Raw genomic sequence first — 19,713 nt, 5'->3', positions numbered from 1 at the left:
TTTCAACACTGATACCGATTATTGGAGGGACCCCCCCCCCCCCTCCCCCAAAAAAGGTGATACCGATTAATCGGCCGATTTTTCAAATGTATTTGTAATAATGACAATTACAACAATACTGAATGAACACGTACTTTAACTTAATATAATACATCAATAAAAATCTATTTAGCCTCAAATAAATAATGAATTTGGTTTAAATAATGCAAAAACAAAGTGTTGCAGAAGAAAGTAAAAGTGAAAAGAAGAAAGTAAAGAGTGCAATATGTGCCATGTGAAAAAGCTAACGTTTAAGTTCCTTGCTCAGAACATGAGAACATATGAAAGCTGGTGGTTCCTTTTAGCATGAGTCTTCAATATTCCAAGGGGAGAGGTTTTAGGTTGTAGTTAATATAGTATTTATAGGACTGTTTCTCTCTATACCATTTGTATTTCATATACCTTTGACAATTGGATGTTCTTATAGGTACTTTAGTATTGCCAGTGTAACAGTATAGCTTCCGTCCCTCTCCTCGCCCCTACCTGGGCTTAAACCAGGAACACATCGACAACAGCCACACTCGAAGCAGCGTTACCCATGCAGAGCAAGGGGAACAACTACTCCAAGTCTCAGAGCGAGTGACGTTTGAAACGCTATTAGCGCGCACCCCCCGCTAACTAGCTAGCCATTTCACATCACATCGCTACACCAGCCTAATCTTGGGAGTTGATTTTCTTGAAGTCAAAAACAGCAGAGTTGCTGGCAAAACGCACGAAAGTGCTGTTTGAATGAATGCTTATGAGCCTGCTGGTGCCTACCATCGCTCAGTCAGACTGCTCTACCAAATCATAGACTTAATTATATCATAATAACACACAGAAATGCGAGCATTAGGTCATTAATATGGTCGAATCCGAAAACTATCATCTCGAAAACAAGACGTTTATTCTTTCAGTGGAATACGGAACCGTTCCGTATTTTATATAACGGGTGGCATCCATCAGCCTAAATATTCCTGTTACATTGCACAACCTTCAATGTTATGTCATAATTACATACAATTCTGGCAAATTAGTTCGCAATGAGCCAGGCGACCCAAACTGTTCCATATACCCTGACTGCGTGCAATGAATGCAAGAGAAGTGACACAATTTCACCTGGATTTCTTTTAGCTAAATATGCAGGTTTAAAAATATATACTTCTGTGTATTGATTTTAAGAAAGCCATTGATGTTTATGGTTCGGTACAGTCATGCAATGATTGTGGTTTTTTCGCAAATGCGCTTTTGTTAAATCATCCCCCGTTTGTTGAAGTTGGCTGTCTTTGTTATGAAGAAATAGTCTTCACACAGTCCACAACGAGCCAGGCGGCCCAAACTGCTGCATATACCCTGACTCTGTTGCAAGAGAAGTGACACAATTTCCCTAGTTATAAGAAATTCATGTTAGCAGGCAATATTAACTAAATATGCAGGTTTAAAAAGATATACTTGTGTATTGATTTTAAGAAAGGCGTTGATGTTTATGGTTAGGTACACGTTGGAGCAACGGCAGTCCTTTTTCCGCACTGCATCGATTATATGCAACGCAGGACACGCTAGATAAATTAGTAATATCATCAACCATGTGTAGTTATAACTAGTGATAATTAATATAACTAATGCTAGCTAGCAACTTACCTTGGCTTTTTACTGCATGCGCTTAACAGGCAGGCTCCTCGTGAGGCAGTTAGTTAGAGCGTTGGACTAGTTGCAAGATTGAATCCCTGAGCTGACAAGGTAAAAATCTGTCGTTCTGCCCCTGAACAGGCAGTTAACCCACTGTTCATAGGCCGTCATTGAAAATGAGAATGTGTTCTTAATTAACTGATTTGTCTCGTTAAATAAAGGTGTCAAAATAAATACAAAACGGCGTCCAAAATTACCGATTTCCGGTTTTGTTATGAAAACTTGAAATCGGCCCTAATTAATCGGCCATTCCGATTAATCGGTCAACCTCTAGTTATGACCACGGTCTTACTAATGGCTGATCTCTATTATGTATCCGTCTCAGAGGTCATAGATGCCCACCTGCAGAACAACCAGACAGCAGAAGGAGACAGCCTTACCAGTCCTGACAGACTCAAAGGTAAAATACTGTTCATTACACAGGCTCTGTCGATAGATTAGCTGACGAGGACATGAAAACCATGTGGGCGCTTCCATGGGTCAGAAGTCAGTCTGTTGTTGTGATTCTGGATGGCCAGATCGCTAGCAAGAATGACAAACTGCCGTGTGGGGAATCTAAAGTGGCTCGTTTCAGCTCATTCTCAATACCATGTTTTGTTTTGAAGTGTTTTGACTGATTTAATTGCAATGCTAATATGGCTAAAATTAGCTAGCTAGCTAACCAAGAGACAATATATAAGGTTACATGTGGTTAACCATCTTAGCCAACCTCATCTGTTTTGCCCCAAAAGTTGCGCCCTCGTTGGTTTTTGTTGCTAAACAACCAACCAGTCTCTGTTGGGTGTAAGAGAACTCGATCAACTCCTGTACAGCACCACCCTGTGGTAATTCCAGGTATTACTCTTCCAGAGGACTCCAACTGGAGTCAGCTCTCTGTTTAGTTTCAGCTGGCCTGCTCTTTAAGGTCGGGTTATCTCTTTGGCATGTCTAAATCTCCTGTCCATCCTGAATCTGACCTGTCCTCTCTGGTTCTCCTGTCTATCCTGAATCTGCATGATCCATAGGTATCAGCTCTTGGAGCTTTTCCCAGCCATGGTGTCTATTTATTGTAGGTAAAACCATATCCAGGGCATTATTAGTTGTATCCAAGCCACGGGTCTGCTGTTCTCCTGGCACTTATCGTCTGTTCAGGGTCAGCTGTCTGAATGCAGCCAGGAGATTAAACTGCAGCTGAATCACACGACACTGATTTAATAATATCTATTTATATCTGACTCGGATCAAAGAAGAGACCAGGCCACTGACAAGGATTCTAGCAGCCGGGAACAGTAACTGACAGACCTCATCATGCCAATAGTTTTTTTTTTCAGAGAGGAAAAGGGTGGGAGGGAACATCAGAGATGCAACAAATGGTATGTCATCTCCCCCAAGATTACACAGATTACAGTTCACACACACACACCAGATTACAGTTCACACACACACACCAGATTACAGTTCACACACACACACCAGATTACAGTTCACACACACACGCCAGATTACAGTTCACACACACACGCCAGATTACAGTTCACACACACACGCCAGATTACAGTTCACACGCCAGATTACAGTTCACACACACACGCCAGATTACAGTTCACACACCAGATTACAGTTCACACACCAGATTACAGTTCACACACACACACACACCAGATTACAGTTCACACACACACCAGATTACATTTCACACACACACACACACCAGATTACAGTTCACACACACACATGCACACACACCAGATTACAGTTCACACATACACACACAAACACCAGATTACAGTTCACACACACACACACCAGATTACAGTTCACACACACACCAGATTACAGTTCACACACACACACACCAGATTACAGTTCACACACACACACACACCAGATTACAGTTCACACACACACACACACACCAGATTACAGTTCACACACACACACACACACACACACACACCAGATTACAGTTCACACACACCAGATTACAGTTCACACACACACACACCAGATTACAGTTCACACACACACACACACCAGATTACAGTTCACACACACACACCAGATTACAGTTCACACACACACACACACCAGATTACAGTTCACACACACACACACACCAGATTACAGTTCACACACACACACACACCAGATTACAGTTCACACACACACGCCAGATTACAGTTCACACACACACGCCAGATTACAGTTCACACACACACGCCAGATTACAGTTCACACACACACGCCAGATTACAGTTCACACACACACGCCAGATTACAGTTCACACACACACGCCAGATTACAGTTCACACACCAGATTACAGTTCACACACCAGATTACAGTTCACACACACACCAGATTACATTTCACACACACACACACACACCAGATTACAGTTCACACACACACATGCACACACACCAGATTACAGTTCACACATACACACACACACACCAGATTACAGTTCACACACACACACACCAGATTACAGTTCACACACACACCCGATTACAGTTCACACACACACCCACCAGATTACAGTTCACACACACACACACCAGATTACAGTTCACACACACACACACACCAGATTACAGTTCACACACACACACACACCAGATTACAGTTCACACACACACACACACACCAGATTACAGTTCACACACACACCAGATTACAGTTCACACACACACACACACACCAGATTACAGTTCACACACACACACCAGATTACAGTTCACACACACACACACACACACACCAGATTACAGTTCACACACACACACCAGATTACAGTTCACACACACACACACACCAGATTACAGTTCACACACACACACACACCAGATTACAGTTCACACACACACACACCAGATTACAGTTCACACACACACACACCAGATTACAGTTCACACACACACACACACCAGATTACAGTTCACACACACACACACACCAGATTACAGTTCACACACACACACACACACACACCAGATTACAGTTCACACACACACACACACCAGATTACAGTTCACACACACACACACACCAGATTACAGTTCACACACACACACACCAGATTACAGTTCACACACACACACACACCAGATTACAGTTCACACACACACACACACCAGATTACAGTACACACACACACACACACCAGTTTACGTAACACACACACACCAGATTACAGTACACACACACACACACACCAGTTTACGTAACACACACGCCAGATTACAGTAACACACACCCAGATTACAGTAACACACACCAGATTACAGTAACACACACACGCCAGATTACAGTAACACACACACACGCCAGATTACAGTAACACACACACACGCCAGATTACAGTACACACACACACGCCAGATTACTGCCACGAAGGTCAGGCAAGCTGCTCAAAACAGAAACCACTGATTGGCAGCGCCTGTTTCCAATTTCAAATCCAAGTTTATTCATTGCATACACAGTTTAGCAGGTGTTATTACAGGTGCAGCGGAATGCTGGTATTGTCAGCTCCCTCGTGCAGTAAAAATGTCCAATCACAATATCAAGAAGAAAATCAAGTCCAAATAGCAAGTATACTCATGGAGATTGACACTGAGTTTCAGCTGTAACCCAGGGGGGTCCGCAGACCCCACTATAGGGTAGAGGTCTTCATGGGTCCAAAAAGACAAGTTCTGAAATGGACCTGGGGCGTTCTCACACGGACCAGGCCCGATTCAAGTGAGGGAAGCAGCAGAAGATAAATGTTTTTGAGCTACTTTATTAACCCGAGCTGATAAAATGTGACAGTCAGATGACCTCACCTCATACCCCCTGGCAGGCAGATGACCTCACCTCATACCCCCTGGCAGGCAGATGACCTCACCTCATACCCCCTGGCAGGCAGAAAGATGACAACACCTCATACCCCCTGGCAGTCAGATGACCTCACCTCATACCCCCTGGCAGGCAGATAGATGACAACACCTCATACCCCCTGGCAGGCAGATAGATGACCTCAACTCATATCCCCTGGCAGGCAGATAGATGACCTCACCTCATACCCCCTGGCAGGCAGATAGATGACCTCACCTCATACCCCCTGGCAGGCAGAAAGATGACAACACCTCATACCCCCTGGCAGGCAGATAGATGACAACACCTCATATACCCCCTGGCAGGCAGATAGATGACAACACCTCATACCCCCTGGCAGGCAGATTAGATGACCTCACCTCATACCCCCTGGCAGGCAGATAGATGACAACACCTGATATCCCTGGCAGGCAGATGACCACACCTCATACCCCCTGGCAGTCAGGCAGATAGATGACCACACCTCATACCCCCTGGCAGTCAGGCAGATAGATGACCACACCTCATACCCCCTGGCAGTCAGGCAGATAGATGACCACACCTCATACCCCCTGGCAGTCAGGCAGATAGAAGACCACACCTCATACCCCCTGGCAGTCAGGCAGATAGAAGACCACACCTCATACCCCCTGGCAGTCAGGCAGATAGATGACCACACCTCATACCCCCTGGCAGTCAGGCAGATAGATGACCACACCTCATACCCCCTGGCAGTCAGGCAGATAGATGACCACACCTCATACCCCCTGGCAGTCAGGCAGATAGATGACCACACCTCATACCCCCTGGCAGTCAGGCAGATAGATGACCACACCTCATACCCCCTGGCAGTCAGGCAGATAGATGACCACACCTCATACCCCCTGGCAGTCAGGCAGATAGATGACCACACCTCATACCCCCTGGCAGTCAGGCAGATAGATGACCTCACCTCATACCACCCGGCGGGCAGATAGATGACCATGGATGGATGGAAACAAGGGGAGCAAGCCAACTGAAGCAACAGGGGGAGGGGGGGGGGGTCGTGTAATGTGTACTGTTTCAATATTGCTTATTGACTTAAACCTACTTGACATTCTGTTACATTTGATCTCATGTGGTTTTATTAGTTTGGTAGTTCTGTTGTAAGTGGTCTGTCCCTCTGTCCAGTAGAAAACCTAGTGGATGCTAAGGAGTCGGACATGTCAGATACACTAAGTCCCAGCAAAGATCGCAGCAGTGACGACACGTCAGGTAAAACACCTTGAACAACCAGACACTGTTAAGACCTTTATTATATTAACCAGTCTAGATTTTTAATGGTCTAACTATTTCTAAGTTGACAGATATGTTGATATTTTTGTATTTAATTTTAAGGACTGACGTAGTTAAATGACTGTTTATGACTTTTTATATTCATTCATAACGTCAACCAGTCTTCACTCTGTTTATAAGATGGTAACCAATGTATAAAATAAAACGTTTTATGTTAATGAATCCTAACTAGGACATAATCAGCATGGCGTGCTCATGAATCTCTATCCCGAGCAGAACCACAGGATGGCTATTGATTTAGTTTGTCACTCAATGCCTCTCTGGCTGTTTGGCCTGGTCTGGTCTCAGCTCACTGTTAATCCGCTCTGTTCCTCTTCTCTTTCTGTCCTCTCTCTCTCTCTCTGTGTAGACGGAAACATGGATGATCATGAGCTGAACGAGCCACAGAACAGGGTCGCCCTGCTCAAAGGTAATACATATTTATATATATGAATATAGATTTACTTCTCAATGTTGGTTAAGACTTGTTTATTATGCGTTAGTGTGGTTGACATTAAATCTTGTTGTGTGGAGGCAACAGTGGTTCGCTGCCAGTGATGGGGATGTTGAACATTTTGATAAGTTCTGTACTGGTAAAGCAGAGTACTGTAAACCGGGGTATTTGGAAATGGCCACGTTTTTAAAAATGTTTATACTGTCAATACGGTCTTCAAAAATGTTAATATTTGAAGCTTATATTTAAGTAAATACCTGCAGTCTGTGTGCAATATGTTAGGATATAACGCAGGTTTGCGTTTCTTTTAACCTATTTTTCATGATGACGCTTACCGGTAGTCCCCAATCACATGTTTGGGGAGTCACTGTTGTGCAGCAGGCGCCAGGTGATCTAGTTACAGTAGGCAATTCACTAGTAGATATTTACCCGCTGGTTTGCTAACCTAGTAGCTTGTTACCTAGCTCAGTGGTTAGCGTCTTCCAAAAACAAGCTTCTCTTGGAAACAGCAGAGACATCCCCTCCTGGGACAAGAGCCTTGCTGTTTAATATTGGGTTTGTTCGTGCAACAAACTGTGTACCATTTTTTTTAGTTGTTTAACTTTATGAACTGGGATGTCCTTCCTGCATATGGTTTGCCAGAGACTGTATGTTCGCAAATGCGCTCGTTAGCATTTAGATGGAATTTACTTGTACTTGTTTAGCATTACTATCCTTCGGATTACTGAGTATCAGTGAGGTTTGAAAATAGCGCCCCTTGTGTTCAGTGCAGGTATTACCAAATGGCACCCTATTCCCTATATAGTGCAGCACTTTTGACCAGAGCCCTATTCCCTATATAGTGCAGCACTTTTGACCAGAGCCCTATTCCCTATATAGTGCAGCACTTTTGACCAGAGCCCTATTCCCTATATTCTGCAGCACTTCTGACCAGAGCCCTATTCCCTATATTCTGCAGCACTTTTGACCAGAGCCCTATTCCCTATATTCTGCAGCACTTTTGACCAGAGCCCTATTCCCTATATAGTGCAGCACTTTTGACCAGAGCCCTATTCCCTATATAGTGCAGCACTTTTGACCAGAGCCCTATTCCCTATATAGTGCAGCACTTTTGACCAGAGCCCTATTCCCTATATAGTGCAGCACTTTTGACCAGAGCCCTATTCCCTATATAGTGCAGCACTTTTGACCAGAGCCCTATTCCCTATATCAAATCAAATCAAATTTATTTATATAGCCCTTCGTACATCAGCTGATATCTCAAAGTGCTGTACAGAAACCCAGCCTAAAACCCCAAACAGCAAGCAATGCAGGTGTAGAAGCACTAGCCAAATTCGGCCTCTGACCTTTGCGGGGGGTGTCGAGTTAGGGAGAGCTTTGCGCGGTGTGTCGAGTTAGGGAGAGCTTTGCGCGGTGTGTCGAGTTAGGGAGAGCTTTGCGGGGGATGTCGAGCTTTGCGGGGGATGTCGAGCTTTGCGGGGGGTGTCGATCTTTGCGGGGGGTGTCGAGTTAGGGAGGTCAGAGGCCGAATTTGGCTAGTCGGGGACACTTCTGGCAAGTTCACTTTGTTTAACGGTCACCTTTTAGCTGTGGAGTTGACAAGTCTCAACAACAACAACAACAAGCCATTGCATTTATCAGCTGTTGACTGTCGTCACATGATCATATACCTTCAGTATCAACTAGAGGTCCACCCATTAATTAGGGCCGATTTCAAGTTTTCATAACAATCGGTAATCTGCGTTTTGGACGTCGATTATGGATGATTACATTGCAATCCAGGAGGAGACTGCTGACCACCTGTTACTCCACGAGGAGACTGCGTGGCAGGCTGACCACCTGTTACTCCACGAGGAGACTGCGTGGCAGGCTGACCACCTGTTACTCCACGAGGAGACTGAGTGGCAGGCTGACTACCTGTTACTCCACGAGGAGACTGCGTGGCAGGCTGACTACCTGTTACTCCACGAGGAGACTGCGTGGCAGGCTGACCACCTGTTACTCCACGAGGAGACTGCGTGGCAGGCTGACCACCTGTTACTCCACGAGGAGACTGCGTGGCAGGCTGACCACCTGTTACTCCACGAGGAGACTGCGTGGCAGGCTGACCACCTGTTACTCCACGAGGAGACTGCGTGGCAGGCTTGACCACCTGTTACTCCACGAGGAGACTGAGTGGCAGGCTGACCACCTGTTACTCCACGAGGAGACTGCGTGGCAGGCTGACCACCTGTTACTCCACGAGGAGACTGCGTGGCAGGCTGACTACCTGTTACTCCACGAGGAGACTGCGTGGCAGGCTGACCACCTGTTACTCCACGAGGAGACTGCGTGGCAGGCTGACCACCTGTTACGTGACAAGCATCAAAAGGACCTTGTGGCTGCAAGAAGCCATGGTAAGTTGCTAGCTAGCATTAAACTTATCTTATTAAAAACAATCAATCTTCACAATCACTAGTTAACTACACATGGTTGTTGATATTACTAGGTTAACTAGCTTGTCCTGTGTTGCATATAATCAATGCGGTGCCTGTTAATTTATCATCGAATCACAGCCTACTTCAACTTCGGCAAACTGGTGAGGATTTTACAAAAGCGCATTTGCGAAAAAAGCACTGTCGTTGCCCAAATGAACCTAAACAACAATGCCTTTCTTAAAATCAATACACAGAGGTATACTTTTTTTATCTGCATATTTAGTTAAAATAAATTAATGTTAGCAGAAAATATTAACTAGGGAAATGGTGTCACTTCTCTTGCATTGAGTGCAAGCAGAGTCAGGGTGTAGGCAGCAGTTTGGGCCGTCTGGCTCGTTGCGAACTACGTGAAGACCATTTCTTCCTAACAAAGACCGTAATTAATTTGCCAGAATTGTACATAATTATGACATAACATTGAAGGTTGTGCAATGTAACAGCAATATGTAGACTGTGTTGCCACCCGTTCGATAAAATACGGAACGGGTCCGTATTTCACTGAAAGAATAAACGTTTTGTTTTCGAAATGATAGTTTCCGGTTTTGACCTTATTAACGACCAGCGGCTCGCTCGTATGTGTGTTTATTTATTCATAATGAAGTCTGATTTGATAGAGCAGCCTGAGCGGTGATAAGCAGCAGCAGGCTCGTAAGCATTCAATCAAACAGCACCTTCCTGCATTTGCCAGCAGCTCTCAGCCATGTTTGAGGCACAGCGCTGTTTATGACTTCAAGCCAATCATCTCCCGAGATTAGACTGGCAATACTATAGTGAACATCCAATAGTCAAAGGTATTTGAAATACAAATGGTATAGAGAGAAATAGTCGTATAATAACTACAACCTAAAACCTCTTACCTGGGAATATTGAAGACTCCTGTTAAACGGAACCACCAGCCTTCATATGTTCTCATGTTCTGAGCAAGGAACTGAAACGTTCGCTTTCTTACATGGCACATATTGCACTTTAACGTTCTTCTCCAACACTGTGTTTTTGCATTATTTAAACCAAATTGAACACGTTTCATTATTTATTTGAGACTAAATGATAGTCCTCCAGTAATCGGTATCGGTGTCGAAAAATCGTAATCGGTCGACCTCTTGTATCAACAGGTGTCACCTTGTGCCTGAATAGATGATGTACCTTCAGTATCAACAGGTGTCACCTTGTGCCTGAATAGATGATGTACCTTCAGTATCAACAGGTGTCACCTTGTGCCTGAATAGATGATGTACCTTCAGTATCAACAGGTGTCACCTTGTGCTAGAATAGATGATGTACCTTCAGTATCAACAGGTGTCACCTTGTGCTAGAATAGATGATGTACCTGCAGTATCAACAGGTGTTGCATGTGTTTCCCTGCACACATCTCTGTAGTCCTGCAGCTGTCCCAGTTAAAACACTGTAGGAGAGCAGAGCTAGACTGTTGTGGTCCCTGGGCACATTGTTGGAATGGAAACCAATTAACAACCAATTAGTCAGAAGAATGGGAGGGAACTCGCACAGCATAGATATCACCTAGGAGCTGTTGCCAAGGCAGCAGCTACTGTTCCTGGGGTCCAAACACATTAAGGCACTTATATGACATAAATTACAGTCTCGAGTCTTCCTGGGTATTAAGCTACATGCTTGGCACACCTGTATTTGGGGAGTTTCTCCTGTTCTTCTCTGCAGATCCTCTCAAGCTCTGTCAGGTTGGATGGGGAGCGTCGCTGCACAGCTATTTTCAGGTCTCTCCAGAGATGTTTGATCGGGTTCAAGTTTGGGCTCTGGCTGGGCCACTCAAGGACATTCAGAGACTTGTCCTGAAGCCACTCCTATGTTCTCTTGGCTGTGTGCATAGGGTTGTTGTCCTGTTGGAAAGTGAATCCTTGCCCCAGTCTGAGGTCCTGAACGCTCTGGAGCAGGTTTTCGTCAAGGATCTTTCTCCTTTGCTCCATTCATCTTTCTCTCGATCCTGACTAGTCTCCCTGCCGCTGAAAAACATCCCCACAGCATGATGCTACCACCACCATGCTTCACTGTAGAGATAGTGCCAGGTTTCCTCCAGACGTGATGCTTGGCATTCAGGCCAAAGAGTTCAATCTTGGTTTCATCAGACCAGAGAATATTTTTTCTCATGGTGTGATAGATAGTTTGCCAAAGGCACCTAAAGACTAAGCCTGCAGTCATGTGCCTTTTACTAAGTAGTAGCTTCCGTCTGGCCACTCTACCATAAAGGCCTGATTGGTGGAGTGCTGCTGATATTTTTGTCCTTCTGGAAGGTTCTCCCATCTCCACAGAGGAACTCTGGAGCTCTATCAGAGTGACCATTGGGTTCTTGGTCACCTCTCTGACCAAGGCCCTTCTCCCCTGATTTCTCAGTTTGGCTGGGCGGCCAGCTCTTGGAAAAGTCTTGGCTGTTCAAAACTTCAAGTTAAGAATGATGGTCACTGTGTTCTTGGGGACCTTCAATGCTGCAGAAATATTTTGGTACCCTTCCCCAGATCTGTGCCTCGACACAATCCTGTCTCAAAGCTGTATAGAAAATTCCCTTGACCCCCTGGCTTGGTTTCTGCTGTGACATGCACTGTCAACTGTGGGACCTTATATAGACAGGTGTGTGCCTTTCCAAATCATGTCCAATCAGTTGAATTTACCACAGGTGGACTCCAATCAAGTTGTAGAAACATCTCAAGGATGATCAATGGAAACAGGATGCACCTGAGCTCAATTTCGAGTCTCACAGCAAAGGGTCTGAATACTTATGTAAATATGTTTTTGCTTTGTCATTGTGGGGTATTGTTTGATTGAGGGGCAGAAAATATATGGCTGTAACGTAACAAATTGTGGAAAATTCGAGGAGTCTGAATACTTTTGCCGAAAACATTGTGTGAGTGTGACTGTCTTTGTCACTGTGTGTGTGTGTGTGTGTGTGTGTGTGTGTGTGTGTGTGACTGTGACACTGTGTGACTGTGACACTGTGACACTGTGTGACTGACACTGTGACACTGTGTGACTGTGACACTGTGTGACTGTGACACTGTGTGACTGTGACACTGTGTGACTGTGACACTGTGTGACTGTGACACTGTGTGTGACTGTGACACTGTGTGTGACTGTGACACTGTGTGTGACTGTGACACTGTGTGTGACTGTGACACTGTGTGTGACTGTGACACTGTGTGTGACTGTGACACTGTGTGTGACTGTGACACTGTGTGTGTCTGAGACACTGTGTGTGTCTGAGTGTGTGTGTGACACTGTGTGTGTCTATGAGACTGTGTGTCTGTGACTGTGTGTGTCTGTGAGACTGTGTGTGTCTGTGAGACTGTGTGTGTCTGTGAGACTGTGTGTGTCTGTGAGACTGTGTGTGTCTGAGACTGTGAGACTGTGTGTGTCTGTGAGACTGTGTGTGACACTGTGTCTGTGAGACTGTGTGTCTGTGAGACTGTGTGTGTCTGTGAGACTGTGTGTGTCTGTGAGACTGTGTGTGTGTCTGTGAGACTGTGTGTGTGTGTCTGTGAGACTGTGTGTGTGTGTCTGTGAGACTGTGTGTGTGTGTCTGTGAGACTGTGTGTGTGTGTCTGTGAGACTGTGTGTGTGTCTGTGAGACTGTGTGTGTGTCTGTGAGACTGTGTGTGTGTGAGACTGTGTGTCTGTGAGACTGTGTTTACTCTGATCCCTCTAATTGTCTCTGTAATATCCCCGACGGAACAGAAGCCCTGGCAGCGGTCTGTCTTGTCAGGTCGGTCATTACATTCATCATCACACTGAACACCTGTTTTTATCTGAAATCGTTGTTTTAGTCTGTCTGCTACCACCAAGGTCAACTGATAACTTCATCAGGATCGTGTTATCAACTCCATGTTGATAAGTCTGGCTTTTAATGGCAGGGTTAACCTTGGTCTCTGTTCCCAGGACTGTTTGGTGTTCAGTCAGTCTGCCAACTCTACTGCTTTCAGAGCCATTGTATATCTCAACTGCTTTCATTATGAGAGACTGACAGACCAGAAACCGTGGATAGATGGCGGTATTCGCTCAACTGAAAGCGCAAACCACTGCATTTAACCATGACAAGGTGACTGGGAATATGGCCGAAATATAAACAGTTATTCCCTCCGTAAGGCAATCAGACAGGCAGTACGTCAGTACTGAGACAAAGTAGAGTATCAATTCAAAGGCTCAGACACGATGTGGTAGGGTCTATAGAAAACCAGCCACGTCGTGGACGCCGACGGGACCCTGACGTGGATAACACCGTGCCACCGACATGGCCCGCTACCAAGGACTGTTGGCATTCCTGCTCCGTGGCCGACGTAAGACATTTAAGCATGTTAACCCTCGCTACCGGCCCAGACGGTAGCCCGAGCCTCGTTCTAATGTGTTTGCGGACATAGTCAATCGCTCCCTATTCCAGTCTGTTGTCCCAACTTAATTCACCATGGCCACCATTGTTCCTGTACCCAAGAAAGCAAAGGTAACTGAACCTAATGACTATCGCCTCTTAGTACTCACTTCTGTTACCATGAAGTGCTTTGAGAGTCAAGTTAAGGATCGTATCACCTCCACCCTACAGGCCACCCTAGACCCACTTCAATTTGTGTAGTGCCCCAATAGATCCACAGACAATGCACACTGCCCTATCCCATATGGACAAGAGGAATACCTATTTAAGAATGCTGTTCTTTGACTATAGCTCAGCATTCAACACCATTGTACCCTCCAAGCTCATCATTAAGCTCTGGGTCCTGGGTCTGAACCTCCACTGATACTCAACACTGGGGCCCCACAAGGGTGCATGCTGAGCCCCATCCTGTACTCCGTGTCACCCATGACTGTGCAGACGACAACAGTAGTAGGCCTGATTACCAACAATGACGAGACAGCCTACAGGGAGGAGGTGAGGGCCCTCGGAGTGTGGTGTCAGGGAAATAACCTGTCACTCAACATCCACACAACAAAGGAGCTGATCATGGACAGGAAACAGGAGAGGGAGCACCCCCATATCCACATCGACGGGACCGCAGTGGAGAAGGTGGAAAGCTTGAAGTTCCTCGGCGTACACATTACTGACGGGGTTAGGGAGAGAGAGGCATGGTGTGACTGAACCCCACTAGAGGGAACTGTTGAGACAGTGATAAAGGTTTGTTGGTACTGTTTAACTTCATCCACTCAATCCTGTATTTATTTATGGGACACATGACACATGGAAGAATATTTCAACTTAATCAATCCTAGATGGAAGGATGGAGGAAGGGAGGGTTGGAGGAAGGGAGGGTTGGAGGAAGGGAGGGTTGGAGGAAGGGAGGGTTGGAGGAAGGGAGGGTTGGAGGAAGGGAGGGTTGGAGGAAGGGAGGGTTGGAGGAAGGGAGGGTTGGAGGAAGGGAGGGTTGGAGGAAGGGAGGGTTGGAGGAAGGGAGGGTTGGAGGAAGGGAGGGTTGGAGGAAGGGAGGGTTGGAGGGAGAGAGAGGGGAAGGGAGGGTTGGAGGGAGAGAGAGGGGAAGGGAGGGTTGGAGGGAGAGAGAGGGGAAGGGAGGGTTGGAGGGAGAGAGAGGGGAAGGGAGGGTTAGAGGGAGGGAGGGAGAGAGAGAGAGAGAGGGGAAGGGAGGGTTGGAGGAAGGGAGAGAGGAGGGAGGGAAGGGTAGATTGTCTCATTTCATCATAGATATGTAATGGCCATATGTGTTAGTCACTGTAAAGTAAATACTCTCCTTGGTCACCATCTGACACACACCAGTCTGAAGGGTGAAGTCACAAGCTCTGCTGATTGGCTGCTGCATAGCAACCTAGTGGTGCCAAAAGCCCAGGTCTGCCCTAGAAATGTCCATTACAATTCCCAGAACGGCCAAACTTGACACTTTTGGGCTCTAAAATATCTTTCTAATGAAGAAGTTGTATCCCCCGCGGTGAATTATTTGGAGATTTGCTACAAATATAAAATATATTGAATTCGATAGTGATGCTTTCTGACAAGAACATGTCATGACACAAGATGGCAGCTCCATTAACATCTCAGGCAGGAGGAAAACGTTGACCCATGATCCTTTTGAGATTATTCATGGTGCCTTTCAGCAAGATGGCACCCTTCAAATTCAAAAAGTTCCCCGGGCTTCGTGCGCCATCGGGAGTTGACGGGGATGACGTCAGCGCCTTCACCATTTACTGGTTTTAACGGAGAGATCAGCGTCATGACATCAGTGTTAAACATCTGGTGTGTGATCTGTGATGTGAGATGGTTGGCTTGTGGTCCTCCCTGCCCCCCAGACCACATCATCCCCAAAGGACCTTCACACTCCAAGACTCTCAACCACATCAAACACACAACCCTTCAGCAGTCATTACGCCAGACAGAGTCCTGGTCTGAAGTAGGGGGCTAGGTGGGGGGGGACCCTGACACGCTTGGGGCTAGGTGGGGGGGGACCCTGACACGGTTAGGGCTAGGTGGGGGGGGCCTGATGCGGTTAGGGCTAGGTGGGCGGGGGCCTGATGCGGTTAGGGCTAGGTGGGGGGGTCTGATGCGGTTAGGGCTAGGTGGGGGGGGCCTGATGCGGTTAGGGCTAGGTGGGGGGACCCTGACGCGGTTAGGGCTAGGTGGGGGGACCCTGACACGGCTAGGTGGGGGGGGTGGACTCTGACGCGGTTAGGGCTAGGTGGGGGGGTGGACTCTGATGTGGTTAGGGCTAGGTGGGGGGGGGCTGACGCGGTTAGGGCTAGGTGGGGGGGTGGACTCTGACGCGGTTAGGGCTAGGTGGGGGGGGGGCTGACGCGGTTAGGGCTAGGTGGGAGGGGGGCTGATGCGGTTAGGGCTAGGTGGGGGGTGGACTCTGATGCGGTTAGGGCTAGGTGGGGGGGGGCCTGACGCGGTTAGGGCTAGGTGGGGGGGGGAAACAGGTTCAGAGTTCAACACAATAACTTCTGAAATACTCTCACGCTGTCTGTTGTGCTACTGTAGAAACAACACTTCTTTCAGTGATCCCTAAACTATATGGGCCCACATGCAACATCGTTCAAATGGGGACCCCTTCCAGGTCTGTATGCGACTGACTGCATTAGTGGGTTCTGGCCCAAATGGCACTCTGTTCCCCTATGTAGTGCACTGCGTGTTAACCAGAGCACTATTGGCCCTGGTCAAAAGTAGTGCACTATATATAGGGAATGGGGGGGGTCCCATTGGGGCCGCAGACTAGGACTGTCTGGTAGTGATTAGTGACTGAGGTATTTCGTGGTTAACTTGGCTACCAGATCCATTCCCTCATCGTCACTTTGTCAGTTAAGTTACATCATTAGAACGTGTAAGTTCAATAGTCTGCTGTTGATGTTCAAACCGGCCTGGACTCCATTACGCCGTAGAATCCGTGTGTTAGTCTGCTGCTTGTGGGAGATGTGAGTGTTCTGTAATTTCATCTTTAGTCTAGGGGGTTGCTGGGATGATAAACCAAAAATTACAGACACAGACATTGACCTCTTACTGAAGCATTTAGCTTAGGTTGGTCATTTTGGGTGATTTTTGCAACACAAACACATTCCTGCAGATCGGTATTACCCGAATGTGCCCACAAGGGACGCTATTTCAACAGGGATCTTGATCCAGGAAGGGATGGAATGTCTCTGCTGTAACCATTGAAGTTTGATCTTGACATTTAGCCACTTAGCCACTTAGCTAGCAAGTTAGCAAACCAAATGTATAGCTGGACCCCTGAGCTGGACATCATTTATTTGACACCTCTTAGATTTCTTGTAGTTATAAGTGGTGGCGTAACACGGACCCACCCCAGCCGCAGGGCAGATTATTTTTTATTTTTTTTATGGAACCATTCACCGTCTTGAAACTAAGTACATTCACCTTAAGATTGTAGAGTGTGTGACTCAGTCGAACTTGTGTATGTCCTAGTCTGTCCCCATGTCTAACTACCTTGTCCTCTCTCCAGACGAGCTCCATCAGGCCAACCTGGAGTCTGGGTTGGTGTCTTACTCTGTGTTGTCCAATATGTGTCCCTGTCTAACTGTCCCCTCTGTCCACTCCTCTCTTCAGATGAGCTCAGTCGCGCCAACCTGGAGCCCGGGGACACAGAGCAGGTGATTAACCACCTCCACAGAGAGCTGCTGGAGGCCCAGGACTTGGCCAACACAGGCAAGCAGAAGTGTCTGGAGCTCCAGGCCTTACTGGAGGAGGAGAGGAGGAGTAACAGGCAGCAGACTGAGGAGTCAGCCAAGCAGATCCAGTACCTACAGAGTGAGTATAGTACCGATCAGTACCTATAGAGTGAGTATAGTACAGCTCAGTACCTACAGAGTGAGTATAGTACGGATCAGTACATTAGATTATAGTACAGATCAGTACCTACAGAGTGAGTATAATACATGAGTGTAGTACAGATCAGTACATTAGAGTATAGTACAGGTCGGTAAAGTAGAGTATAGTACAGATCAGTACATTCGAGTATAGTACAGATCAGTACCTACAGAGTGAGTATAGTACCCATCAGTACCTACAGAGTGAGTATAGTACATTAGAGTATAGTACAGATCAGTACCTACAGAGGGAGTATAGTACAGATCAGTACCTACAGAGTGAGTATAATACAGACCAGTACATTAGAGTATAGTACTAATTTAGGGACTAATTTAGACATCAGGTGGGTGATTCCCCTCTAATCAGTGACTGATTTAGACATCAGGTGGGTGATTCCCCTCTAATCGGGGACTGATTTAGACATCAGGTGGGTGATTCCCCTCTAATCAGGGACTGATTTAGACTTTAGACATCAGGTGGGTGATTCCACTCTAATCAGGGACTGATTTAGACATCAGGTGGGTGATTCCACTCTAATCAGGGACTGATTTAGACATCAGGTGGGTGATTCCACTCTAATCAGGGTCTGATTTAGACATCAGGTGGGTGATTCCCCTCTAATCAGGGACTGATTTAGACTTTAGACATCAGGTGGGTGATTCCACTCTAATCAGGGACTGATTTAGACATCAGGTGGGTGATTCCCCTCTAATCAGTGACTGATTTAGACTTTAGACATCAGGTGGGTGATTCCCCTCTAATCAGGGACTGATTTAGACTTTAGACATCAGGTGGGTGATTCCACTCTAATCAGGGACTGATTTAGACATCAGGTGGGTGATTCCCCTCTAATCAGGGACTGATTTAGACTTTAGACATCAGGTGGGTGATTACCCTCTAATCAGGGACTGATTTAGACATCAGGTGGGTGATTCCCCTCTAATCAGGGACTGATTTAAACTTTAGACATCAGGTGGGTGATTCCACTCTAATCAGGGACTGATTTAGACTTTAGACATCAGGTGGGTGATTCCACTCTAATCAGGGACTGATTTAGACTTTAGACATCAGGTGGGTGCAATTCATTATCAGGTAGAACAGAAAACCAGCAGGCTCCGGACCTCGTAGGGTCAGAGTTGAATACCCCTGCCACATACTATATCGATACAGTACCAATCTACATTACTATACCATACATTACATTACTATACCATGCATTGCATTATCCTACCATACTATACATAACATTACTATACCATACATTACATTATGTCATACATTACATTACTGTGGCATAAATTACATTACAATATTATATCATACTTTATATTACTATACCATACTATACATTACTATACCATACATTAGTATACTATATGCTACATTACTGGTACCATACATTACATTACTATACCATACATTACATTAGTATATCTTACCTTACTATACCTTTTATTACCATGCCATACATTACATTACTATGCATCACAGTACTATACCATACTTCACATTACTATGCCATACATTACTATACCGCGCATTACAATACCATACATTACAATACTATACCACACATTACTATACATTGCAATACCATACTTTACATTACGATGCACTACATTACTATACCATACATTACAATAATATACCACC

The 19,713-nt window shown here is 46.0% G+C and overlaps 1 protein-coding gene across 18 annotated transcripts in view; it reads left to right on the top strand.

Annotated features, from left to right (window-relative positions):
• Nucleotides 1–19,713, top strand: part of slmapa (sarcolemma associated protein a) — a 144,939-nt gene that overhangs the window by 100,148 nt on the left and 25,078 nt on the right. For 10 of the 18 annotated variants that reach the window (XM_031825846.1, XM_031825840.1, XM_031825841.1 and 7 more), the window contains 4 exons: nt 2,033–2,107; nt 6,711–6,794; nt 7,225–7,284; nt 17,800–18,000. In XM_031825846.1, coding sequence (XP_031681706.1) covers nt 2,033–2,107; nt 6,711–6,794; nt 7,225–7,284; nt 17,800–18,000 — 420 coding nt within the window. The remainder of the gene's footprint in view (nt 1–2,032; nt 2,108–6,710; nt 6,795–7,224; nt 7,285–17,799; nt 18,001–19,713) is intronic. The other 8 variants (XM_031825847.1, XM_031825843.1, XM_031825842.1 and 5 more) reach the window with 1 other exon arrangement.

The sequence above is a fragment of the Oncorhynchus kisutch genome, linkage group LG5, assembly GCF_002021735.2.
Source record: "Oncorhynchus kisutch isolate 150728-3 linkage group LG5, Okis_V2, whole genome shotgun sequence".
Classification (NCBI taxonomy): Eukaryota; Metazoa; Chordata; class Actinopteri; order Salmoniformes; family Salmonidae; genus Oncorhynchus; species Oncorhynchus kisutch.
This window is presented reverse-complemented; position numbering and strand designations above follow the sequence as displayed.